This window comes from Protopterus annectens, chromosome 13.part0 (genome assembly GCF_019279795.1).
Source record: "Protopterus annectens isolate FY-2018-M chromosome 13.part0, PAN1.0, whole genome shotgun sequence".
In the NCBI taxonomy this organism is placed as follows: Eukaryota; Metazoa; Chordata; order Ceratodontiformes; family Protopteridae; genus Protopterus; species Protopterus annectens.
Window position 1 is genome coordinate 131,194,509 of NC_056747.1, and position 27,642 is coordinate 131,222,150.

Below are 27,642 nucleotides of genomic sequence, written 5' to 3' on the forward strand. Positions count from 1 at the left end.
GCCATAAGAGAGACTAAAGGCAGTCATTATAATCTGCCATTGAGAAAATCATGTATCACGAGCTACAATTAGCTCAAAATGAGATGCAAATTAAATCTTTAGCCAGGAGCCAAAATTTCATTTTAGCCTCTCATTTGCAGATGTATTTATTTTTGATGTCCAAAGAATGTGTTAGATAAGGCAAGAATAAAGGAAAATAGAAAAAAACTACATGATCAATTTGCGAAGAGTACATTAGGTCAATGACACCAGTATTTTACAGATCTTTTTTTTTACAGATCATTTCCTAACAGTGTGAAGGGATGAAGTAATATTTAACAACTAACATGACGTAAGGTCATTCAAAGCTGAAACATGATTCCAAACAAGTACACAGTGTGAAAATAAAATAAAATAGCAGCAACTGCATGCAAACCAAGGGCTATAAGAAACACAAAGGCATCCTTGTTTACAGCATGAAGACTACAGTCCTGTCAGACAATAATGGTGCAAATGTAATAAATGGCAGCAAACAAGTATACAGAAACAGAAATTATATATTGTTTTCTGGCAGTTCATAACAAGCAAAACTACAGGATACAAAACATTGTTTCATTAGAATTCATTTGCATCTAAAACTCAATCTCTGTGTATTTTTTGCATCTTTTATTATGCATACAAATACAGAAATACATTACTTTGCCAATATTAGGAGTCACAATGATGCTCCCTGGCTAGCAGTACAGTGTACCTAACCCTTTCATAGTCACACATTCCCTCAGTTTAATCCAAGTCAAATCTCCACTGAGTCTTCAACCCCCCCCCACCACCTTTGGAAGCACAGCCTAGAGACCACCTTGCGCCTCACCAGCACCTCCATCTTTACAATCCTGAGCCCATATCAAGTTAGGTTTATTTCTGCAGTACGTTCCCTAGTAGTGAAGCTTACTGTCATAATCACTGCCCCCCCCCCTCCATGTTTCATAAGATCTCCGCAAAAGCATTAGCAAATAGCTTGCAGCACAGATGATGGTGCTGGACCCTCGACTCTATTAGTGAATTAGTGGCAATATCGGTGGATTGGGTGAGAACTTATAATTCTGAGGAGCCACTCCTGGGGCAGTACAGCCTAGCACCTTGTTGATCTTGGCCTCTACACCTTCACATTGAGATATGCAATTTGCTCCTGGCACAGTAATGGCCTTCATATGCTGGGCCTCCTCTTACATTACTTCCAGGTCCACTAGCCATTTATTACTTTGGTACATAATGTCACTTTAAACTTTTTACCAAACTCTAAAACCACTTATTTGTTAATGTTTCTCTAATATTGATGCCTTTTTGCAAAGAAATGGTTACCCAAAGTAACCATCGCATGGCTCTTAGTGCCATCCACAAAAATCTTTTCCTTTGCCCTTCAGAGTCTGGGTGAAATCGGCGTCACGTACATTGAAGACTATGGCGTACAGCAGACTACTGTGCCTCCCTGCTGATACTCCCCATCCTTCCCGTCACCTTTTCACTGCGCCCCAAACCAGATCTATACCTACCTCATGTGCTATTACACCTCTTGTATACTTAGCTATTCTTTTAGCCTATGCTGAGAGATCAGAAGTGCGGGCTTTGCTAAATCCAAACAGTTCATATCTACAAAATTACAACTGTCAAACTCCACTGTGACCATGACAAAAGTGGATCAGGTTTGACTGGCAAAACCGTAGACATCAACGATTTGCATTTATACTCTTGTGGATGTCCAATCCAACATGCATGGATGAAATCTGGGAATCACCAATCAGTTTTCCTCTGAATCACCTTTGAGCCGTCTCTGCCATCACTGTAGCTGGAGGAGTTTTCAGATTAAATGGCCTGTAATTCTCAGGTCCTTTTTTTTTATAAAAAAAATTATTATCTTACTTAATTTAAAAAAAAAAAAAAAAGGTATCATTTTTTTCTGTAGCACTCTGACAAATTTCTTTGCTTAGTGTGAAGTTTTCACATAGCCTCTTCTCATTCCCAGGTCTTGCTTGATGGCATTTTATGTCTCAGGAATTATTTTATGTCTCAGGACTGTGTCTCATAGAAGACCTGCACTTCTCCTTGGTCGTTCATCCCGACAGCTTTGGTAATCTAATATTAACAATATTAAATGACTCTTCTCATCAATATTACAAAGTTCAAAGCCAAACTATAAGTTTCTTCTGTCCACCTTCATATTCAGTTATTTGATTCTGACTTCCCTCCAGTCTCCTCCCGTGTTTCCTGATTGACAGTGACTATAAATGCACAAAGTGCTATAGGTATAATGTGGTAAAAACACTCTCCGTATGGTGTGGAGACCAATAAATGCATCCTAATATTCCCTGTTAGACATTTACATTGCACTGCTTTCATTATTATGTACCTATTGTAACACCCAAAATTCTTATAAGGTATCAATAGTTTTTATTCTTTGCCTGTTTACAAAATGTTTCATGGTACAAACTTTACTCTTGTCAGTGTTTAGGAACACCTCCTTCCTCCAGCCCTGTACACTGTGTAGATCCTTTTGCAATTTACCCTCCTCATAAAACAAGTTTAAAGATACAAGCTGCTCACTTTTCTTAATAAATCTTCCAAATCTAGCAAAGAACTCTGCTTCATCTCACAGGCTGAAGTGCTATGATATTCAGTAATTGCATCAGAAACTGGAAAAAAAAATATGAATGTAAGATGTCATCAGTAAAAAAAAATGAGCTAAAACTCCAGACACAAGGAATAGCAGATGTACTTGCAGAATAATTTTGTGAAAACTTCACACTAAGAAATTTGCCAGAGTGCTACAGAAACAATGAGACATATTTATTTAGCAAACGTACAACTGCTACCACAAATACGATTAAAAAGTAAAGTTCCATGGGTGCAGTAAGTACACCTGGCAATTTCTTCTATAGGATCAAGGAAAAACTAAACCCCCTATCAGTCTCATTAGACACCTGCCAGCTCCATCACATAATGGGATGAAGCCCTGACTATGATCCAAATGACCCAGGGTCAAGTACAGGCAGGGTATTGGAGGATTCTTTTGGGGGGAGTAAACAGCAGACATCATCTCAATCATCTTGACGGGAAATCAGTCCAATCTGCTACTTAAGCCAACATCTGCAGGAAGAACAGGCTTTAGTGTGCAGCAGGATGTACCCAGGATGTGTGCTTGTTTCTAATAAGATGCTCACAGTAGCTTTTGTAGGGCAAACATGCAAGATCACATGTCAGGGAAGGCATACTAAGTGATGGGAGTGCACACATCAGCTGTCAGGGGTACGACAGATGTGTGTGAGCATGTGTGTGTCAGGGGAAGGCATAATAAGTGACGTGAGTGCACACATCAGCTGCTCGAGGTATGGCAGATGTGTGAAAACATGTGTGTGTCAGGGGAAGGCATAATAAGTGATGTGAGTGCACACATCAGCTCCCCGGAGTATGGCAGATGTGTGAGAGCATGTGAGTGCACACATCACCTGCCAGTGGTACTTCAGATGTGTGAGGGCATGTGTGTGTCAGGGGAAGGCATAATAAGTGATGTGAGTGCACAGATCAGCTGCCCGGGGTATGGCAGATGTGTGAGAGCATGTGTGTGTCAGGGGAAGGCGTAATAAGTGATGTGAGTGCACAGATCAGCTGCCCGGGGTATGGCAGATGTGTGAGAACATGTGTGTGTCTGGGGAAGACATAAGTGATCTCAGTGCACAGATCTGCTGCCCAGGGTATGGCAGATGTGTGAGAGCATGTGTGTGTCAGGGGAAGGCATAGTAAGTGATGTGAGTGCACACATCAGCTGCCACAGGTATGGCAGATGTGTGAGAGCATATATGTGCAAGTAAAAGGCATAACAGGTGATGAAAGTGCACGTCGGCTTCCAGCGGTGGGGGCAGACGTGTGTGAGCAGGCATGAGTTGGGTTGAAGGCACAGTAGGTAAGGGTCAGATTAGGACCTAAAGAATCTCCCATCCCTCGCCAATGAAAGACCCAGTTTAGAATGCTGAGGTGCTGCTACCAAGCAATTCCATGCCTAAGAACCATTAGGACACATATCTAAATGTAAATGGCCCCAGCTGGGGGGGTTATAAACTGTCAAAAGGGCAGTACAAGGTGAAGTGAAAAAGGGCAATGCTTGAATGACTGACTGCCCCCAATACCCAGCTGACCAAGAGTAGATTATTTTATTTTTTTAATTGTTAAACAGATAAACCACTGGACACAAGTATCCTTTTTCAGTGGTGACCTGCAAAGCACTTTGTGGTTAATTGGCTTGATTGGAGTCACACAGCAGACAAATGGGGGCAGAAGATGGTGATATGAAGTAATCATGCGTGAGAGGCAAAAAGCATTGATGAAATGTTGCTATGTGGACAGACTGGCCTTGGTGGTAACAATTCACAAGGTGTGGATCAGAATAGGCTGCCATAATTTTAAACCCATCAACTTGACCAGTACTCTCTGGACACAGTCATAATGAAACTTATCCACAATATCTTACAGGGGGCCCATTTGTATTAGATGTGAAACGGAGATCATATCAAAGAAATAAATGGTTAAGTGATAAACAACACCACCATTAAAGGCCTAGGGACATTGCAGGCAATTTAAACATTCATCAGTATGTATATATGAAAGTCAGAAAGGTATATTGTGTAGTCCATACAATCTAAATGACATGTTTAGTCACTCAAGATCGCTGTACCACTTTATGGCCCACTGATCCATCCCAGTATTGAAAACAATGTTGTACCTTACAGCCTTCAAACAAGTCACCACAACAGCTTGAAAAGGTATGATTCCTTTCTAGAAAGATCAGAAAACTTGAATTATTCCAAATGGCTTCAGGAGCTGTCATTATATTACATTTCCTCTAGGTTGCTTAGAGGAGACCTTTTCATGATCTACAAGGCAAAGTATGATATGAGTCAATTTAAAATTCTACTCATAGAATGAATTCCTGGTGGAACTAAAATCGGATCATGGAACCTAATATTAAAATAACCTGTCTGTGTCACAGGGGAATGGAGTTCTGACTGCAAATGAGGTTTGATTAGCAATCCAAGCACTGGAAAAGCCAGTAAGGAAGGAAGAGGAGTGAAGTGATTAGTCCAGCTCTCTTCTAGTGGGATGATGGGGAGGGTTGCACACATTCATGTGTGCACAGGGTTAGTGCTACTTCACTGGTGGAGACTTGGAAAACCACCACTTGTGCTATGAGGGGTGGGGTAGAGCTGCTTAAAAGGAATGCCACTTGTAGAAGTGAGGGGACACCCTACACTGTTAACTCATTGGACACTACTTATCCCCAGCACTTCAGTGAGTACACAGAGGGATAGCACTGCAAATGAGTAGAAAAATCCTCTAACCACCCTGATGACTTTTTAAATTATTGTCCCTCTCACATGATTATCATCTCGGTGATGGGAAAGGCACACGCCAATTGGCTGGGAGGGGGCCGATGATCCGATGCACAGCACAACAGAAAGTAAATAAATAAAAATCAGCAGTAGAAAATGTGGTGGATAACATTTGAGGGAATTGACCAGAATTAGGGAATAAGCTTCCCCTTACAACTAACATCAGTCATTAACTTCCTTCAGAATAGGTAGTGGTAACCAGCCACCTGACTGACTTATTACATTCCCAAACCCAAAAGAACAGGCATGCAAACAGATACCCAACCAAAAGGTAAATAATATTATTGGTCCTGCTAAAATGTATTTATTAGCTTTTTTATCAGGTTGATCTTACTAGGCTGGTTTTACTGGAGACCAAAAATATCATTTATACAGGCTGGGGAAAAATTGGCTGTGACATGAAGTACATTCCTTTATTCTTCAACATGTATGATAACTGAATGGGGAAAGTGGTTTTGTTGAGAGGGGCAATTATGCTTTTGTTCAGGGTTACAGAAGTAGAGTGTTCTGGAAGCTGTTAAATGAAATAAAAGATTTTATGATTAATCTGAATGTGCCAAGATTAAATGAAAATGTACGTTATTGACATGATGCTGTGCAGCCATTAAAATGTTGCTTGTTATTGTATATTGTAGGAAATATGTGAACTTGTATTATATCCCATGAACTGGGAAACAAGAAAGCTATGAGACACCACTGTATTTGTACCTATTGGGTTGTGAAACATTGCAGTATCTTTCATTTGCATTTAATTGAAGTATGCGTTCAGTAAAAGTCTTGCTATGTTTCTGTAATTCAGTATTTTCAATAGAAGCAAGTGCTTTTCAACCAAATGCAAGTTTCTGAAAGCAATGTAGGTTAAGGTCATTTGTCACACCAGCCGCACTTACCGAGTGATGAGCAGACCAAATGAAGAAAGAGAAGCCAGGAGACAATAGTTTTAAGAATAAAGTTCGGCAGAGCAAAAATAGCCTGTTGTGCCTTAATGTACAGGAATGTCACCAACATGATGATGACAGTAACAAATGGTCTCTAGAGATGGCCTTCATTGATTCAGTGGGGATGAAAACACCAGCAAGGAATCTGTTTCCCAAACAAACAGCAAAAGAGGAAACCTGCTGAGCCATTAATTGGATGTAGCCCAGAGGACAAGCCACCGGAGTTACAGAACGAAGGGAAGGTCATTTGTGGAAAAGATAAAGTGCAGCTCAGAGGTGAAACTCTCTACATTTGGGCTATCAGTAAAGACATAATTTGGAGTAGGTCATTTTTCCCCATATTTTGTATAAATACTTTGGATTTTAGAAGAAGACATGTTCACTTTAACTCATGTTGAGGAGAAAAAGTATGTAGCATTGACTTAACAGAAAACAACAGACAAATTAATAAAATTAAAAATGTAAAAGGTAATTATCTAAATACTAAGACAGTGATGAGGGCACTTAAAGTAATTCGATTATTATGACCTGAGACAGTATCAAAGATAAGTTAGGGGACTGAAAGCACATTAAGGGGGCGAACAAGCTATGGGAATGAGTCAGGAATACAGCATTCAAGGCTACGGCCTGGAATTGGAGGAAACGTCTAAAGGAGGATAAGAGCAAAGTGGTCCCACAAGGAGGTATGGCTAGCAATTATGGAAAGTGGATGAGGCAGAATATAAGGAGACAAATAGAACGGCAACAAAATATATGGAGTAGCAAGGGTGCAGGTTAAAACAGAATTGATAGAGGGGTAAAAAGAAATAGCAAAGTATTTTGTCTATATACTGAAACGTAAAAAAGAAAAGACAGACATGGCCAAGCTGACTAAAGATTTGCTGGAAATCACTGAAAATACAGCCAAAAGGAAAATGCAGAGGTATTGAATGCCCCCCCTTCATGTCTCGGTCTATGTGATTGCAGATTGAAGAGTGTGCCCTGTTGGGAAGGAGGTAATGTAATGGGTAGCGAATTATATAAATTAGGTCTACAACTGTAGAAGACATTACTATATTTATGTTCTGCATCTTGCCTTTGGCCCAGAATGTGCCAGAAAACAGTACATTGTTAATCAGCCAAGATCATTATTAATAAAGAAACATTTATAGCTTTTCATGCCAGTGTACACCTATAGTGTAAATTTGCACAGATTCAGGTCATGTGTTTACAGTGAACTTAAATTTAAAGTGAGCAATTCAGACTGTGCACACACGGGACTAATATAAAATAATCCGAAAAATAATTTCGAATTGTTTGGAACTTTGAATGGATCTGATGATATTGACGAAGAAGGGCACAAACAATGGTCAGCATTAGAGAATCCTTTTCTCCCTTGTCTAAGTGACCGGGCTTGGCACTGTAGAGTAACTGAGTTTTTAATGGTGGTGTAGACTTCAGAGATGGGACTGTAGTTGTAGTTTACTTGAGAGCTTTGGGCAGTATCCAAGAAGAATAAGCAAGCTCCTCTTATCTGTCTCAGGACAGACATTATGCTCATGCACAGAACGAAATTTGACAGTGGTGTTATGGATCTGAATCTTTTTTTTTTTTTTGAGTTTGCTGTTAAGCCAACTGTAAATAGCAGTACATATTAAAACCTGTCATTGCCTTTTTGCCCATTTCATGTCTAGCCAAACAAGTAAAACACCTTATAATAATGTAAACCATTCTGAGTTATCATACAACTTTATGGGAGGCCCAGAATGCATAGAAAATGACAATCAATTAGAGCTGAACCAGAAGACAGGATAGCCAGGTTAAGTGACCAGTGTTATGTTCACACTGTTGGGGGTTGCAACAGAAAAACAGAGCGAAATATGGGGACTGCATAAGCCTGTAAACAAACCCAACAAGTGCAATATGTGTTTTGATGGTATTTAGTATAAGGTGTACAAGTTTAAACCATCTTATAGGTTCATAGGTGTGTACTAGGCTAATGGCCTTGGAGCCTTTACAAGCCTAGCCCATAGGATTACCCTGGCATTGTGCCACCTGGCCTTAGTTCCCAGTGCCTCTGTTGAATAAACCACTGGAGTGATCCCCGGGCTGAATTTTCTATTTCCCATCCACTCATCAAGATTTCTTTTGAAGAGGGCCAGTGAGGTGCTCTGCTTGACATGTATAGGAAGTCTATTTCATAGCATGGGCAGTCTCTGGGTTATGAACCTGTCCCTCCAGCATGTCCTGTTGATTGTGGTAATGACGTTGAGGTCTCCGGAGCATGTGGTGTGGAGGGATTGAGATTTCTTTAGATGTAGCATTTCTAACAGAGCTGGGTCAGACATAGCTTTGTAAGTCAAGCAGAGATCGCCTCTAAGTAGGCGATATGAGACAGAGAATAGTTGGAGTTTTTTGAGTATGTTCATATTGGACAAGTGTTTAAGGCCTAGGATCCTCTTTGTGAGGTACTTTTGCGGCCCCTCCAGTTGTTGCCTGTGTCTAGTGAGGTACACGCCAAATGGGGGGCATTGTACTCTATGACTGGCCTAATGAGGGAAGAGTAGAGGGAGACAATGACCTCTTTCTTCCTGGATGCAAAACCCTTAGTAATGAGATGTGCCACATAGGAGGGCTTTCTGACCACAGTGGTAGTGTGGTGGTCAAAAGAGAGGTTGCTGTCAACCTGTGTTCCCAGATCTCTTATAATATGACCACAAGTCTAGGGTAACCATCATGTAGAATCTCAGATGTAAGTGAGAAAAGCACTGGCCCTAAGACACATACCTGGTCATTTCTGACTAGATATGCTTAGCCTCAGACAAAATAACAATGCATAGGAATTAAAAGTCACAGTATAAAACATACATGCTTCTTGAATGCGGCTTACAACTCATGGTAGTCTATGATGCTTATGAGCAAACTACATTTCTCCTTGCATGGGCTATCAACAGATCTTGCATTATTATTATTATTGTTGTTGTTTATACTGTCTTAAAAATCATCTGATTTCTTTTGTAATTCACTTTTCCTGAAGTTACACTCTGGAATTAATATTGCTCTGGTACCATTACCTCTCAGCTGTCAAGAATTTTGCAGAATATCCAGATTTTTATTTCACATTTTTGGTTTGTCTCTCATAAAAGTTGTTGTTTTCTAACAAACCACTGAGGATTGCAGTCATTGAATGTCAGACATTTGGGTTTCAGACTTCATATCCTTCAGGAAATGCCTGTTAATGCAAAACCTGTTATTCTAGCACATTTCTATGTTTATAGGAGCGGTTTTTAAAATTTGTTCCTGTTTTGGTGCCTTTGTCCATTATTCTGCATTTCTGCCTGTTTCTCACACTAAGTGGTTAAGAGGTATGTCAGGAACCTATTTCGGTTTCATAACAGAATATTAAAAATTAATTCCAAGAAGAAGAATCTGCTGCACAAGAGCTAGAAGAAAGTCAAACAATAGGTTTCATTTTTCAGGAAATAATGGCTTGCCTGTTTTTTTTTCACTTCTCAAATTATGAGAACCAACATAATGTATGTTATGAGCAGGATGTGGCAAATCCTAGACAGTAAAATCTACACCTACTGTTCCTAATGAATAGGCCCATTAACTACAAAAGAACATGGAGGATCTTGGAACAGCATTGTAAGGTCACGTAGCTCATGCTCCAAGGGGAAGTCAGCATCTGAAATTACATACATCCTGCAGTTACATCACAAAGTCCATTCTTTTCTTACACTCTACCTCACTGTCCAAAAAGACCTGCTCTGACATTTTATACTGGCCAGTTATGGAAGGCATGCATTTTATACTATGTTAATTGCTATCATATCCATGGATTTATAGCATCAAACTGTGTGTGTGTGTGTGTGTGTGTGTGTGTGTGTGTGTGTGTGTGTGTGTGTGTGTGTGTGTGTGTGTACCTATAGATATATGCTTGTGTGTGTGTGTGTGTGTGTGTGTCTATAGATATATGTTTGTGTATGTGCGTGTATGTGCATGCATGTGTGCGTATAGATATATGCTTGTGTGTGTGTGCATATAGATATATGCTCATTTGTGTGTGCATATAGATATATGCTCATGTGTGTGTGCATATAGATATATGCTCATGTGTGTGTGCATATAGATATATGCTCATGTGTGTGTGTGTGTGTGTGTGTGTGTGTGTGTGTGTGTGCGCTTGCGTGCGTGTTGTACACACTGTAAGACGTTTGCTCACAATAGCGGATGAGTGCACTGGAGATTCATTAATGCATGTTGGTAAGCCTCCAATGCCAAGCCAACATGATCCATGAGCAGCCACTAAGTAAAGTGACATGTGTGCCTGCAGTCCTCATCATCCAGACATGGCCAGTCTGTGTCACCTGGCAATCAGACTACCGATGCTAGTCTTTTTTATCATCAAAACTGTCACTCCTGAATCCATCCAGGCAATTATGGCATTCTGTGCTCTTCTGTGACATGATAGGGTGAACCCTATAAATCTATGTTCAATGGGTGACTCATATACATCATGAAATCCCACTGTGTACATGACTGTGGTGTATGTGGTTAGCCCATTTGTATAGTGCAACATTAGTACGACATGACACTACAAGGATATGCAACTACACCCCAGGTTTGCCAGTCAACTTGACAGTGGTTAGCAACATAAGTGTTAGAGCAGGCAGCACAAGGAAGGTACGAATTTTATTATATATTTTATTATATATTATATTTAATATAATATAATACTGGTTTATCCTTCTTGGTAGAAGAGTCTGATATTAGGCTCCTGGGAAGGACTGTGACCCCTGCACTTGAAGTAGCAGTATGTAATCTGGAAGGTGCTGTACAGTTTATGCTATCAAATTACTATTCATGATGTTTAATTTAAAATAATGAAATTGCTATGATGTAGATATGTATAGGGCACTTGCTGGTAGTTTTCTTGCAGTTATATGGCATCTTTGAACCCTTTAGATGCCCAAACCATCCTGATGCTGTTTTTGGTCAGTGTACTCATCTTTAGATTCAATGCCCTTCATGTTGGTTGGTTGTAAGTGACTGCTTCAGAAGTATGGGCCCTGAATGGAGGACATTCAGCAATGTAAAGCAGAAAAACAGGACTCTCTGGTTGGCAATTCCCAAATTAAGCTCTTGAATGATGGAGATTTGACTGTTATGATTGTCAGTGGCACACTTAGTCTGGATGAGTTTGGAAATTCAGTGTCAGAAATCATAGGACTATCAACTTATATTTGGTAGCTTGCAAATGTTTAACAGCAGGTAGGTTCGCCACCCACCCCCCACCACCCCTGGCTGTGATACATTGTATGTGCACATTTATAATCACATTCATGCTGCATAAACATTCACATTATATCACATAAACTACTGTTTATCTAGTTGCCCAAATGTAGCAGCCAAGTAGCCTGCCATCAAGAAATTGTAATGTACCTTAAAGACCTCAGCTGTTCCAGTTTCCATGATCCATTCCAGTAACTGATTTCATGTCAGCCACTCTCTCTCTGCTGGGGGGAAAAGTATTTTCCATATCAAGAATAAACTGATTTCTCTTTACCTGCTGGTCATTAATATTCCCTCCTGCCCTATCATTCTTTTCAGTATTACCCACTACATCATCATCCTCTCTCTGTCCTCTTTTCCAGAAAAAGAAGGTTATGCCTTCCATTCCACTGGACTATGCTGGCCACCTTCTTGTTTACCCACTCCAGCATTCTGACCTTCCTTTCCCACTAAGGCACCCAGAACTACACACAGTATCCCGGGTGTGGTCTGACATGTGCCTGATTAAGAGGCAATATCATCTTTCTATCTTTGGATTCCATCCACTAAGTATATATACCCTAGCAATTGATGTAGTTTTTGTGGCTATCAGGCTCTACCTCCTACCTGTCATCAACCTTGAAGTCGTCCACAAATTGGCTGCACCACATTTTCATACCTTGCATGAGATCGGACATAAAGTAAACAGGCCTTGGACCAGAACCAACCCCTTTGAGAAACTACTTGTCTCCTTCTTATCTGCTAACAGCTTCCCTTTGTATATTACTTTATGTACTTTACTTAATTATTTTTCCACCCAGTTCACCATACATACCCATCACTAGTTTACCAGCCATACACATCACTAGTTGACCAATCATACACATCACTAGTTGACCACCCATGCACATCACTAGTTCACCAACCATACCCACCACTAGTACAACACACATACACTTCACAAACACATACACATAACCATCATTCATAAATCTGCCAAAAGAACACCATACAGGGCCAACTGAAAAAGCTTACAGACACCAAGACTAATCACATTCAAAGAGTTACCTCTATCCACCTCCCAGGTGGCACAGTGAAAGAATAGGATCAGATTAATCCAAAAGGACTGGCCTGTAGTGAAACTGTGTAGGAATGTCTTGAGAAGTAGGTTTTGCCCAAGAAACCCTGTAAATCTTGATTTCAGGGTAGCATCCATTCTTCTGGGTATCAGTAAAGCCAGACTCACTGGCCTATAGTTTTCTGACCTGATTCTTACTCTGTTTTTACATGCAGGTGACACAACTGCTTTCCTTCCAGGTCCCTAGGACCCCCCCCCTTCCATAAAGGGCTTTTTGACCTATTCTGTTTAGAGGGATTTACCAAATCTCACCAGTTCTTCTTCATAGGATCATGGATACCATCATAGCAAGTTACTAGGCTACTGTCCCAGAGGGCTTCATAAGCCTAGTCAATAAATTAGCCCATGTTCCCACAAGTCAGTCATTCTTCTCACCGGTCCATCCTGCTCCCGGCCGTACCCTATCTTCCATACTGGTACATCCATTCTGCTTATTTGTTGAACATTGATATAAAATACTTATCTGGAATTAATTTGTTTTGAAATTTTCATTTGTTCCTTTGAAGGAAACTGGTGAACTAGTTTGGGATGTGAAAAACTATAAGGACTCAATTTGTTCGTCCTTCATTGCTTGTATACATTTGAAGAAGGCATTGACATTACTTTTACATTATATCTGTTTGAAGGTGGAATGACATAATTAGCTTATTTAATCTGTCCTTTAAAAGACTGTTCATCTAGAAACTGTAATAAACAAAAAATAGGCTGTATGCATTAACTGAGAAAGCCCAGCTTGCAACTATCCCCATTTTGAAAATGAGGGTGCCGCATGGTGTCTTTCACTAAGGTACAGCACATTCGGAGTAGGTGGGTGTGCATGAAGTGAAGATTCCCAAAAGGGATCTTGAACGAAGCTTTGCTCCCCACATGAATGCAGCATTCAAATTGTACTTTGAATTCGTTTTTTCCAGATTGGAGTGGAATTTGAACTCCTAGCATTCACAACCATGTCTTACAACCAAACAGAAATACATATTTCATTATATCCTAGTCTTTCATTTAGTGAAATGCTAAGGCATTGCTGTGAATCAGTGACTTTCTGGATTGTCTCTGTGGGCAATGTTGGAGTCATTTTGCTTTCAAAGTAGAATTTAGGTCAGCTGCAAAAATTCCTGTCCAACTTGCTCCAAATAAAGCACCTAAATTAAAGATGTTTGTTACACCTTCTGACTGTATGTCACAGTAACCTCCATCACAACCCCTACAGTATATCTAAGGTTTGTAGCTGCCACATTACCTTGACTGACCTGCTCAGTCATCTAGGACTAGCAATTCATACTACATAAACCCGGCCTGGAAGGTTTCAATGAACATTCCAGCAAGCATTCTGGACTAGTGATCCATATATGTCATTCAGGTTGAGACAAATCTATACACAAAACAACATGAAATTTGAGTTGCAAAAAATGCAATGGGAACAGGATGTGTTGAGAAAATCAGTGCTTTAGACATTGTTATCCAAAATTACTCTATTAAAGAGGGATCTCTATAATTAGGTAAAGGTGTTCAGATGGTGGAATTCTCTTTCAAGTGCTTTAAACATTCGAACACCCCTACCCATTCCTTCCACACCCCTGCCCATTCCTTCCTTCCCCTTCATCCTTTACCACCTATTCCACGACCTCTTCAATGAGTGTGTGGAGTCCTTTGGTATCACCCATTCTAGCAGTCCCTTCCATGGGTCCACAACCATCTCACTGAAGAAATGCTTTTTCAGCTCCAAAACTCTGTACTCTGTCCCTACACTTGCTGTCTATGCCACCTCCTCTAACCATCCATTCTATTCAGTGTGATCCTGTCATCTCTCTCCAACATGATGTTGTACACCAATACCATGATCCCGATGTCTCTGTCTCTAATAAAAATATCTCCAGTTCATCTAGTTTCTGATTACATCCTTTTCCCTCCAACCCACACACCATTCTGGTGTTTTTTCTCTGGAATTCTTCCAGCAATTCAGTAAAGTTAACATCCATCTGTTTGTATGATCAGTGGAACTGTTCACAGTACTCAATGTGAGGCCTAACGAGGATTTGGCAGAGTAGGGACATGTTTTTGGAGTTTATCCCTTCATGACACACCACAGCATTCTATTCACTGCTGCAAATGCCCTCCTTATGACCTAGTCCAGGTATAATCAACACAACCAGCCTCTCTTCCTACTCTGTTGCCACTGGTTGCTCTACCCCAACAGATACTTCACGCCAGTGTTGTTGCAGCCCAAGTGTGGTACTTTGCAGTTTATCTGCACTGAACCTCACATACTATCTTCCTACCCAAATGGACAGCCTTTCCAAGTCCTTAGACTCTCCCTCCATTCTATACTAAGTATCATCAGCAGATAGGATAACTTTCTCTGTTCCCTCAGACATTTTTGAAACAAGCACATTGAAATCACTAAACCCAGGACTGATCCCTGTTCTTTTTCATTATATCAGACTTTACCCCTCTGATAACAACCCTCTATGTCCCACTGTTACACTATGTTGCAACCCATTTCCTCACTGTTGGTCCCAACTCCAACCTCTACAGTTTTCCTTGCAGTGTTGGTTAGGTCCAAGTAGACCATATCTGAAGTTATTTCCTTATGAAGATCTCTTGTAAACAAGTCATAAAAATGGATGAATTTAGACTGACAGGGCTTTCTCACCATGAATATATGCTGCTTGTTGTCCTGCAGATTGCTTTTCTACAGAACAGCAATCACCGCCCCTGCTCTTCCCTATGTTGAGAGCTTTGAAATTCATCGCCCCTTCACTTAGCTTCTCACTCCAAGGTCACACTAACTTGGAGAAAGAGCTACTGTTCCTCTGCTATGTGTCAGTCCAGATTAAAATTAACCTGAATACATTAAGCCAAAATGCATTTCTGCAGTAAGTTGGGAAGAATAATACTTTGAGCATAGAACACAGTTCACTCGAACTATTCAGCATGGCTGCTTTTTCTATAGGTTGTACAGCTGTAAATTGTGAAAATTAAACTTTGTTATTGCTTAATTCTTGTCCTCCATGACATATGTTGTCCTTTCTCACATTTCCTTTCACATATTTTTTTTCACTTTTCTGAAGGGATGCTGCCACAATCTTTGTGTACTCACTGAGTCTCAACCAACACAACACAGGATAAAATGCGGTAAAGCAGAGCTTGTAAAACTAGTAAAATCCAAACAAACAAAAAAAAAACGAGCTATTGCAATGCCAAGAAATTTATTAAAATGACAGTGCTTTCTGATAAAATCCTTCTTCAGTGTTCACTGTCGTTTTGGGTGCTTAGGTGGGGAGCCAGTTCGTTCTGAAGTTCGTGTACAACACAGCCTGGGATGTTGACCGATCCCATGGGTGCTGTGTTTTTGGCTTTAGAGAGTGCAGCTTTTACCTGTGCAGTTGTGATTACAGGGACTCTGCATTCTTCCTGTATAGACGTGGGCCCTTTAGGCGGTCAGAGGGGGGTAAAGTTAGCACTGAACCTATCTGCCAGGATGTTGACAATATCAGTTGTTTCTGTACTTTTTGTGCCGTTGTGCTGTAACTCAGAGCAGATCTGGGTGTTCCCATTGAGATTCTAGACATAGCTATAGAATGCTTTGTGGTTGCCCTTAGAATCAGTGCCGATTTTGTTTTTGTAACTAGCTTTGGAGGATCTTATAAATAAGGGATCTCAGCTTATTACTGAGGCTGACCAGGGAGCTCCTCCACTCATGGCATTTTACTCTCTTTTGCAGCAGTTTCTTCCTTCTGTTGTAGAGTTTGTTTATGACAGGGGACCACCAGATTGGCTTCCTTTTTTTGGAGGATAGCGTCTTAGTTCTGTTTGGGATAGCACGATCTTGGTGTTGCAATAGCTTGGTTTTTTTTGGTTTGGATTTTACTCACTGAATCTGTCTGACCATCTATTATGCAGTGTACCCTAAGATGGTTAGTGTTACTCCAGATGTCATTTTTTTATAATTTTGGTTCTGTTGAACTATAAAGTATTGCTACTCGGCATTATGCAACTTTCTGGCATAGTGTATCGCTTACACAATACCATTACACATAGTCCATGAATTCCATCCTCATGCTTAGCTGGAGGTTACTATTAAAAATACAGAAAGGCAAGGAGATGTGCTCATAAATACAGATTTGTACCCACTGACAAGGCTCTACAGGTAATACATGATGGTGCAGTTCTCTCTCTCAGCTTTCTTAAATGCTACTTATACATCTTAAACTCATAAATGTAAATCTCTATTTCAGGAGTACGAATCATGAGTTTAGAAATGCCCAACACTGCACTGTATCTCTTAGCTAATGCAGACATGCCAGCACTTTAATGTGTCTCTTGGCTGACGTATAGTAAACAGCAAGGGTTTTGTTGTGCAAAGGGTTTTTTTTATTTAATTAATTTGCTAACTACATAATCCACTATCCACAAACCTCTTTTCAGGGACAATGCAGCAGCACTGTCTGGTGAAGGACCTGTCCAAATTCACAATAGGCAGCTAGAGGCTAGTGTAATCAGCCCCTAGAGATTGTCAGAAGGTCAATATGCAGTCCGCAGCCTTAATCCACAGCACCAGACTACCAACAAACAGTGTGTTCTTATTTCCCCATAAACCCTTATTACTCAAGTCAAAAATGTGAAACAGTCCTACATTTATCTCCTCTTCTTCTCCATCCACTGCCACCCCTACACCCACTAATTAAAATTTAATATGGACACGGTAGTATTTGCTATTTCATCAGAAGTGTAGACACATAGCTACGGTTATAGTATGGGACACTATGTCAGTGCCCTGACCAGGTGCATTTCTCATCTAAGTGGCAACAGTCCAGGAAATCTTTAGTTAACCACTTTATCTGTGCAGAAAAAAATATATTCTGCTCCTTTTTCAAGCATCATAAATTGGCATTAAACAATATATTGCAAATTTTACTTTTAAGTGTTGTTATTTTTAAACAGGTTTGCTTTAATGTAAAAAGAACAGAAATACTCACCTTAAAGAATCATAAATTGCGATTAACTGAATAGCGCAGAATTTACTTATTAGCAGCATGGCATTTGAACAGGTTACTTTTAATATATTTTTTATTAACTAGGGTCAAATGTAACTATTTTTTCTTTCATATTAAACTCTGTTCAGTTTTCATAATTTGTATTCCACTCAGTGTTGCTGCTGTTAACTTTTCTTCTCTAGTGTAAACTATTTGCTGATTTTATAAAAGATTCCTGCAATTAGTACCCACATCTTGGTCAGTAAATGTTTAAACAGGTAAACAGATACACATTGTCACTTGAGTGCTATTCCCTATAAAATAATGTCAAGCAACAGTTAAACACTTTAAGAATTATGATGTACAATGTTTAGTTGCACCTAAATTCTAAACAGCACTGTTTGTGTAAACAGAAACAGGTTATGGTTAGCACCTGCGTTGTACAGCCACACACTGATTTCCAGACTGAGGGCAGTAAAAACAAATACTCACTATGAAAACATTGCAACATGGAAAGTGGAAGCAAATAAATAAGGTGCTTGGTTTGTTGCGTCATTCCCAGTCATCTGCACTGAAAAGGCACATGAAGTGTCTGTACACTAAACAGGGTGTTCCATTTTTGCAACAATTTAAACAGTTTCATGGGATGCAGTGAGCATGTCAATCCACATAGTAACTGAAGCAGCTTTGTGTCAGCTCTTGGCCAGCTAACACCATATCAGTCTCAAATACTGACTGCCTCATTCTGCATGTACCTTTCATTTGTGTGTCACTAAAGTGTCTTATCAGACTAAGGGCACTCAGGAACACTACCTTTTATAATGCAAGACTAATGCAACTAAGTAATACTACAAGAAGAAAAAAACAGAATATTGCTTAAATAAGGATGGAAAATAGGGAAGTATTTGATAAACTCCACAGCTTAAGAAGTTAACAAATGGCAAATAGCTATGTCAAGAAACTAAATGGGAACACTCAGATCTGCTCTGAGTTACAGCACAATGGCACTAAATATACAAAACCAACTGATATTGCCAACATCCTAGCAGATAGGTTCAGTGCTAACTTTACCCCCCTCTCACCCCCTAGAGGGCCCATCTCTATACCGGAAGAATGCAAAGTTCCTATAATCACGGCTGCACAGGTAAAAACCACACTCTCCAAAGCCAAGAACACAGCATCCATGGGACCTGACAATATCCCAGGCTACGTTCTACATGAACTACAGAATGAACTGGCACCCTACCCAAGTACCATGTTCAATCATAGCCTCACCTCAGGCTTTGTACCCACTGAATGGCGCACCACGACAGTTATCCCACTCCACAAAGGGGGAGCCACGACGGACCCCGGGAACTACCGCCCCATTAGCCTGACAGCCTGGTCTGCAAGGCCATGGAACGTATCATCGTGGAACTCATAAACAAAGACATTGGTAATCTCCAAACTCTGGACCCTACCCAGTTTGGATTTGTAAAAGGCAGATCATGTCTCCTGGGTAACAGAAAATATACCCCTGGGATCACTTCATTGGCTCTTCTTGACAGAGGCTCAGTTAATTAATCAATGGGATGGCGAAAGCTGACACACTCTGTCTAGGCTTATAAATGCCCTCGGGCAGATAGACTAGTACCTACCTATGAACTTACAGGGTGCAAGTTGCCCATATTTTTTCATCTCCCTTCATACAAGGCTACTATTGTTGCTGTCTTTCATTTCAATAGTGCTTTTTCATTAGTCAGTGATATATTTCAGATTTCTGTTGGGGGGGGGGGGTCTGCCAACACATAGGGCAGATTTCTGATAATCTTGGGAGAAAGCTCACCTGGTCACATAAGAGCAGTAAGTGTCCTCTGAAACTTGTCCCACATCTGTCTTTTGATGTCTGCTCAATGTTATCCCCATTCTGCACTGCCTCCATAATTTCTAGCCTCACATTCATATGCAGCCACACTGTCCTTCTCGTTTATTTCATCTTGCCCCTTCCTCACACCCTTGTACATAGCCCTTAGTGTCCCATCCCTGTCACATTTTCATATCTTGTTTATTTTCTTGGTTTGTTCCCAGCTTCCCAACAAAGCATAATCCATCTAGCCATCCATCCTCAACCCGTCTCCCATTTTGCACATGGGGTCGGGGTGTCAGTGACAATCATCTTGAGCCAAGGTTTACACCTCCGGGTGGCTAGTCCTGCCATGGCAGTTCATTCTTACCACTCACTCGCACACACACTCACACCTATGGCCAATTTAGACTGTCCAATCTACCTACTGCATGTCTTTGGAATGTGGCAGGAAACCGGACCACCCGGAGGAAACCCACACGACATCAGGGAGGATATGCATACTCCACTCAGCAGGCACTCCAGCTGAGCATCAAACCGGAGAACCTCTAGCTGTGAGGCACCAACACAGCCCCCTGCATAATCCACTCTCCTAAAATCCCACACCATTCTTACCCTCCCCCATTCTAAAACACATAATGGTATGATTACTGTAAGTAATGGTGTCTCAGCCTGGACATCCATGGCACCCTCTGTACTGGTTATGGCAACATCCAAGATTCTGTCTTTTTCTGGTACAGTCCTGCACCATGACTCCTTCGCGGTCTGCGACCTCATCAACTACTACTCTTGTCGCCACACTGAAGTTCAGAATCTCACGCTCCTCAGATCCTCCATAAGAATTATCTTCTTCTTCCTTGATGTGCTGTATGTACTACCACCTTTCTCCTATCTCAAAGTAGGAGGGGTTTCTAAAGTCTAGGAGTGGACAACTGAACAGCCACTGGGCTTCAGGGACAATACGAGTAGGGTGGGGGAACTCAAATATCCTCACACCATCTTACCTGCAGGTGTCACAATTAAACCATGACCTGTCTTCTGCTATTGCCAAACTAATCCCACAGTTCAGAAATGGCTAATCCTTTTGGATTCACAGAATGCAGCACAGATATTTGCTTTCTGGCCTTAAACTAGGACTTCTAAAATGCCAACAACAGCAACAACAAATTAAACCAACAGTGCAATAAAACAGGAGTAAAACATGAGAAAACAAAGTATACATATCACCAACAAAAAATGTCTTCACAGAGCAGTCTTAGCCTGACAGTTGTCACACAGACTCTTAACTTGTTATAGTATCTGGTGAGCTGTTGTAAATCTTGTACAGGGACCCATACAAAATTAAACTTTTTTGTAATATTGTTACAATGTATAAAAGTAAGCAGTTGCCACTCTCACCCAGTGACCCTACAAGAACAATGCAGGCACTGGGTGTGCAAGCTTACATAAAGTATATGAGTAATACAGGCATATCCAACAACATAACCTGAAGGGAAAGTTTAAAGGAAGCTTCTGGTGAATGTTAAACCATACACTACAAAAACCTGTGTGTAGAGGTTGTCATTATACAGACAATGTTATTAACATATGCTAAGGTTACTGTAGTAACAAATCTCTCAAGGCTTTGTTACTGAAATCCTGGATTACCACAGTAACTGCCCGAAGCATTAATAACCTTATTATATAAAACAAATCTTACAGTCCTCTGTGCTATACATGCAGTTAGATGGTCATGTGACATTCTTTTGCCAGCAGCAGACATTGCCCCTGTTAATTTTGACTAGGAATAGAATTACGCACATTACTGTATATATATATATATATATATATATATATATATATATATATATATATACACACACACACACACACACACATTTAAAAACAACTGTCAAAGATTCAGGAAGTAACATATCCTCCTTGGATTCATGCTCTAATACAGACATTGTAATGCAGAATAAGGGGTGGGGGTTCTACACTGATGAAAACTGAGATCCTGTCTGCCAAAACTGGTGGTAGTTTAAATGGCTACTATCCTGTGGTACTACCACCAAACATAGTATGGGCTATGTATTACTAAACATGTAACATAAATAACCAAACCATAATAAAGGCATGTCCATGAAAAACGTTCCACCTTTATAGCCAGATGGTTTAAGGAGTAATCCCATCAACATCACTCTATAGTTCAGAAAAACTAACAACTCATATCTCAGGTTAATATCTCATGAAATGTCCTCTGTCCTAACTGGGTGTTACAGAGAATGAAGGAGTGGTGACACCACCCTCACACCCAAACTTTAGAATATAAGATCAGACTTCACGTTCCAACTATGAATGTCTTCCAAACAGGCCCTCAATTATAGTAATAATACAGGCAAGTCTAGGCTCAGGGACACCTTAAGCAGGCCAGACAGAAACATATGCAATGTAGATACCATTTAGTTCCTGTTGCCTCTGATACCTTTATACCCATAAATTAAAAATATATATGTAAACACACCTAGCCTAACATTTTACTATCCAATAAACAGTTAAGAACTGAGCCCTCAGACCACCTGATAGATTTTTCCTGGTATGACCCACACTCAGGTGCTCAGATTATGAGTATAAACATATTTTTGGGGGCATACAATCATGGAAGTGATTACTACAAAAAAAGAGGTCTCCACATTCAGTCAAGTAGACCGTCTGGATCCAGATCTAATCTTCCTGAATATGTCTTCCTTCCAAGCTCCAAACACCACTTTAACGATACACCTGGAGAGAGCCATATAAAGCAACAAACAATGTGCAAAAGGAACAAAGTGTGTCATACCCTGTCCCTTCAGCTGGAAGACACAATACATCTTATAGCAGCTTCAAAGCACTCCCAAAGAAGCGGCTTCATGTTTAACAGGCAGGAAATACTTCTCCAAATTGCAAAAATGGGGCAAAATCTGGTGCTTGATAAAGAGCACTTGTTTCACATGTTATACAAGTATTTTCCCTCACTTCTCAAGCAAATCCCTCTAAACAGCCAGATCCCTGTTGAATACAGGAATATCCTGAAAGCCAAAGTATAGAACCAAAACTTTGACATGGTCCCATGTCCAAATTGATGCATAAAAATGACATCTTTCCACATAAATGAATAGGCCCAGCAACATACAAGAAACTTGCAAACATCTTACATGTTCCCATGAACGCCATCATTTTAAAGGGAAACTATCCTCATAATCTGTAGAACGAGGAAGATACACTCCCATTCAGTTATATGCATGTAAGGCATATTCTGGAACATTAAGGAAATGTACAGCTATAGGATAGCATTTGAAAATCCAAGGACTGTAGCTGCAATTCTTGAATTAGAAGAACATGCGCAAATGTGCGGGGGATATAAACTAAGCCTAAGGATGCACTATCATGGAGCATTGTCATGAACATTTGCTTTTAAAGGTAAATATGCAGTGCAGGGTCTCTTCTGGCAACACGGTTTCCATTTGGAACATGTGATACGGAATGACTGCTGTTTTAATCTTAACTTCACCAGAGTTACTTATGCATGACTTTCCTTTGCCCAGCTAAACTTTTGTGTTTTTGTTGTTTAGCCCACAAATCTTGATCTGTTTAGATTGTTGAATTTGGTACTGTAGTTTAACATTGCAAAATAATATGTATTTCTGCTATAGGTTATACCTCCTGCACATGTCCTAGAAGAACATGGCATCTGTTTGAGAATTCTCTGAGTACTGAGACAGCAAAATAAATTCACTTAAAGATGCTTTCTTGGAGTTTGCCCTTTTCTCAACTGTTGAGTGACTTTGGAGGTGGTGTATATCAGTTGAGAGATATTGGGGGGGGTCTCTCTCCACATGGGATGCACAGGACTTTCACTTGCAGAAAAAGCTTTCTTTCATGTTTGCTCTGTTTTATGCATGCTTCATTAGATTTCTTATTCATCTCCAAAATGTAAGAACATTCTGAGGCTGAGAAATTCTAGTTTCAAGGCGGTACTTGGTAGAGGAGACTCAGTAGCATGCATACTACATATATTAGCAATACCGACATTTGCACCAGCTAGTCCACAACCCAGAGAAGTTGCACTGTAAGCAATTACATTCAAACACTGATGCCAGGGAAACCCAAGCCCAGAAAGATGTCCATCCTGCTCAGTAAGGAACAATAGCAAACACAAAATTAATATGTTCACTTTGCCAAGCTGCAAATCCTCTGCAAAGCAAGTATTTCACAACAGCTGGATACAAATTAGCTGTGACAATAACAACTGCTCCTCCTACAGGACATGGCATCAAACTTTTTTTCCAGAAACAGAAATACTGACACATTGTGTTCTGTCTTGGCATTACAGTACCTTCTCCTATGCAGTAAAAGGCTCATTTATAGCTGGAAACCACTAATGTGCATAGCGGTCATTAAGATGTTATAGCTTATGTTGCACAGTGGACATCTGTACATTACTAAGCTAGAAAGCAGCAGTCCAACTCTGACAATACATTGCAATATACTGTGAAACTGAAAAGCTATACACAAATTAGACCACAAATGGAGTTCTGCAATTACAGATAAGTCAACAGCTGCCAGGAGAGCTGTACTTAAAGCAGCACTCACTGAGTGTGCATTTATGATCCTGGCACTTGTGTGGGATACTACAAAAAGGAAAAGGGGTATGAATAGTCCCTGACACATAAAAATAATAATGAAGAATAATTTGTCCTTTGCATTATTACGCTAGTAAACTAATAAGCAGTTAACATTTCGCACTCTATGAATAATTTACTAAAGTGTAAATTGTATTATATTATAATTTTATTGTATTGTAATTGTATTGTATTATAGTCTCATTAACACACGCAGTCTCGTCCATTTGTTCTCCCGATAGCCACCGTTCAGAGGCCCACATTAGGACTTTTTTAAGGATATGTGAGATTTTGCAAGAAAAGCCACATCCTAAAACATTATTAATTTGCATTTTATTGCAAACACTAAAATATTTATTTTGTAGAATTTTAGTTATTTCCGATGCTGTATATCATGGTAACATGTTAAATATACAGTGTCATAGTTCAATGCAATATTTGAAGGAAACCGTACAAATAATTGTCCTTGTATCAGAACAATTGTCATTTTTTATGTTTCACCTTCTCTCCCGGGACACAACCACGCAAATAGGAATGTCCCGTGAAAAGACAGCTAGGTGTTAAGCGCTATATCTACTCGGGAGTCGCAAAAGTGGAGCCCCCCCCCCCCCCCCCCGGCTCTTGAATAGCGCTAAAGCACGTAACTTAATATTGGAAGGAAGCCCCGCTGTTAAAATACGAAAATAGGAAAGACCCCACAATATTCAGTCTCATGGGTGACTGAAACACAGTTGGGTGACACACACACGGTAGCACTAACATTACTATAATTTGCGAGTCTCTGTGATTTGCTAGGTTCTTCGCGACTCTTAGCACATATTATTCACTGCTGGCTGACAGTATCAAAAGTAGTAAATTATTCTGCTTGTGTCCTTTTCAGTCGCCTAGCTAAACAACTGTAAGGACCACAGTAACAAACACACTAATGCAATATATTAAGATTCTCAGACCGTGTCATTACAGTATATGGGTTATAAATCGCATACAACCTATCAGATAAATATATAAATGCTAAAAAAAAAATAATAATTTTGCCATTTGCTAAGGGCCCGCCTTTATGACACCCTTATAGGACAGGAGACAGTCAGAGGGGCATTTGCACCTTTACTTGGGAGTGCCATTTTGTAGGGTGTAAAAGGAGCATCTCACCGGTGTGCACCAACGGCGGGAAAAGTTACTTCAGAGCAAACCTCCCCTAAGTTCTTCAAGTGACACGTGTGAGTTACCTTTCAAAAGTCAGGTTGTACTTCTTTCAGCTTTTCCCGGTTAGGGGTCGCCACAGCGGAACTCCGGTCCGCTCATGATTGGCAGTATTTTTTTACGGGTGCCGAGGTGCCAGCTCGACGCCCAACCTTCAACGAAGGCACGCCCATTCACGCATGTCTTTCGAACGCCACTCGACCGCGAGAAGGACATGCAGACTCCCCACTGAAGGCGCTCCAGCCATGAATCGAACGGAAGAACCTCTTGATGTGTGGCGACAACGCTTCCGCTGCACCACCGCGGCTTATTTTTCCACAAAACGTCCATACTTTTGCCTGTTCCACATAACATTTGTGGTTTTCTGACAAATCTGAGGACTTTCCATCTCCAAAATGAGGAACACTGCCTCTCATAATGTGGAACAAATGGGCAAAATGTGGAACGCATACTAATGTCTTATTAACAACTTCAAATAGGAAGCTTATAGGATGAAAATATGCTTTTACTTATAACTGAATCATATTAATTATTTAAAGCATCTTTTTATATTTACCATGCATATCAGTTAAAAATATTCCCAAAATTGAACGTGTGGCAGACCCTTTCAATGTGGAACGTGAACTTAAGACCCTAAATGAGGTACACCTGAGAAGCATGCTTCCCATCTTCATGTCCTTCAGTAAGTGCGTACTAACACAAATCTTGTTAATTTAGCAACTTTCTAAGTTTATAAGAGCCAACTTTAAAGGTGTAGAGGCGTGTGTGAAACTACACTTTAATTTCCAACTTCTGTGATCCTTACCTGTATACTTGTCTCTGTTGCTGGTATTAGAAACCTTCGAAAAGGAACACAGTACTGACCCAGTAGTCCACAAATATAATAAACAACCCAGTACTTTATTCTTAGTTTCCCCTTCATCGAATAAAACCACCTTTATTTCACCGGCGGCTGAAACTAAAGCGAAGTGACCAATTCAGCATCAACTCCTACAACCTGCAAGCGTTTCTTTCCCCTTTTCTAAAATGTATGCTGCTGAACTGCCTCATAAGGAGCTGGGGCAGAAAGGAGACGAGACCTGCAGATTTTATTTCAAAGCGACTCTACTCGAGAAGGGGGGTGCTGTTTTCGGGGAAGAGAGCACAATGCTGCGTATGGAGAAGGCAGCACATGTTTTCTGCTTTCAAGGACTTTGATTGAGCCTTGAGACGGGTGACAGAGTCGCCTTTCCCACCGCACTACTGTCCCGCCTCCCGGGGTAACTCTCGGTCATTGCTACAGCTGCAGGAGCTGCAAAGCTCCATGATCATTCATTCTTCAGAAAATGCAACAAACACTCTCAGTGTCACATGCAAACGAAAAATATATATATGCAAACAATAAATACACAATTCAGAGATTTGGGAGAAGTGCAGTTGCACCTCTAAGCAAATCCCCTGGTATTTACTTACTAACCAGTATGCAGTAGCTATTAAGTAAGTTCAGTCCTAGAAAGTAGCTGTGCAGACATGTTCGTGAAATAAACTTACTTATAAAAGGTGATTCGGTAGCTGCAGATGCAAAAGCGATAAGTATCAAGTGTATCCATACAGGTAAAATTAAAATAAAGCTCATTCTTCCCATGTTTCTGTGGTGGAGTTAGACAACAGATGTAATGTAATGACAGTCAAATCCAAACGAAGTGCCGGAATCCTAAGGTATATTTAAAGTGCTGACGAGCACAGACCCCTTTACACTCTTCCTGCTCTGTCTGTCACATTCTTTCCTACTCCTTTTTAGTACAGCAGGGCATCCCAGCCACGCCGATATAAGGGCTTCCATTGGTCAATGCAGTCCGAGTGGGCGGGGTCAAAAACTTTAAAACTTAAAATATAACTTTTACTCTTATGAAAAGGTTGTGCGTGTGAAAGTAAGAACATATATATAGTAAAACAGTGGTCTGCGCACACGATGCAAATTGATAAAGAATATAAAAATCTATTTATGCGCTTTGGAACTTAAGTGAACACAGGCATTTGCAGTGTACTCGTTCAAATGTAGTTTCTCCTTAAGTTTTGTTAAATCACGCCATGAATTAGTGTATATCTCCTAACAAATATCCTTAATTTCATTGTATACGTTCGTGTTAATTACACTTTTGACGGCTGATTTTTATTTAAGAGCAGTTGGCAGGCATTATTCAGACGGTTAGTCTAACAACTTACTACATAACACCAATATTTACAATCTGTCCCTGATT

General features: G+C 40.3%; 1 protein-coding gene across 1 annotated transcript in view; it reads right to left on the reverse strand.

Annotated features, from left to right (window-relative positions):
* LPL (lipoprotein lipase) overlaps positions 1-27,162 on the reverse strand; it is a 163,027-nt gene extending 135,865 nt beyond the window's left edge. The window contains exon 1 of the mRNA XM_044090718.1: positions 26,933-27,162. Within this exon, the coding sequence (XP_043946653.1) occupies positions 26,933-27,026 (94 nt within the window). The 5' untranslated portion in view covers positions 27,027-27,162. The remainder of the gene's footprint in view (positions 1-26,932) is intronic.
* Between the last annotated feature and the right edge of the window lie 480 nt (positions 27,163-27,642).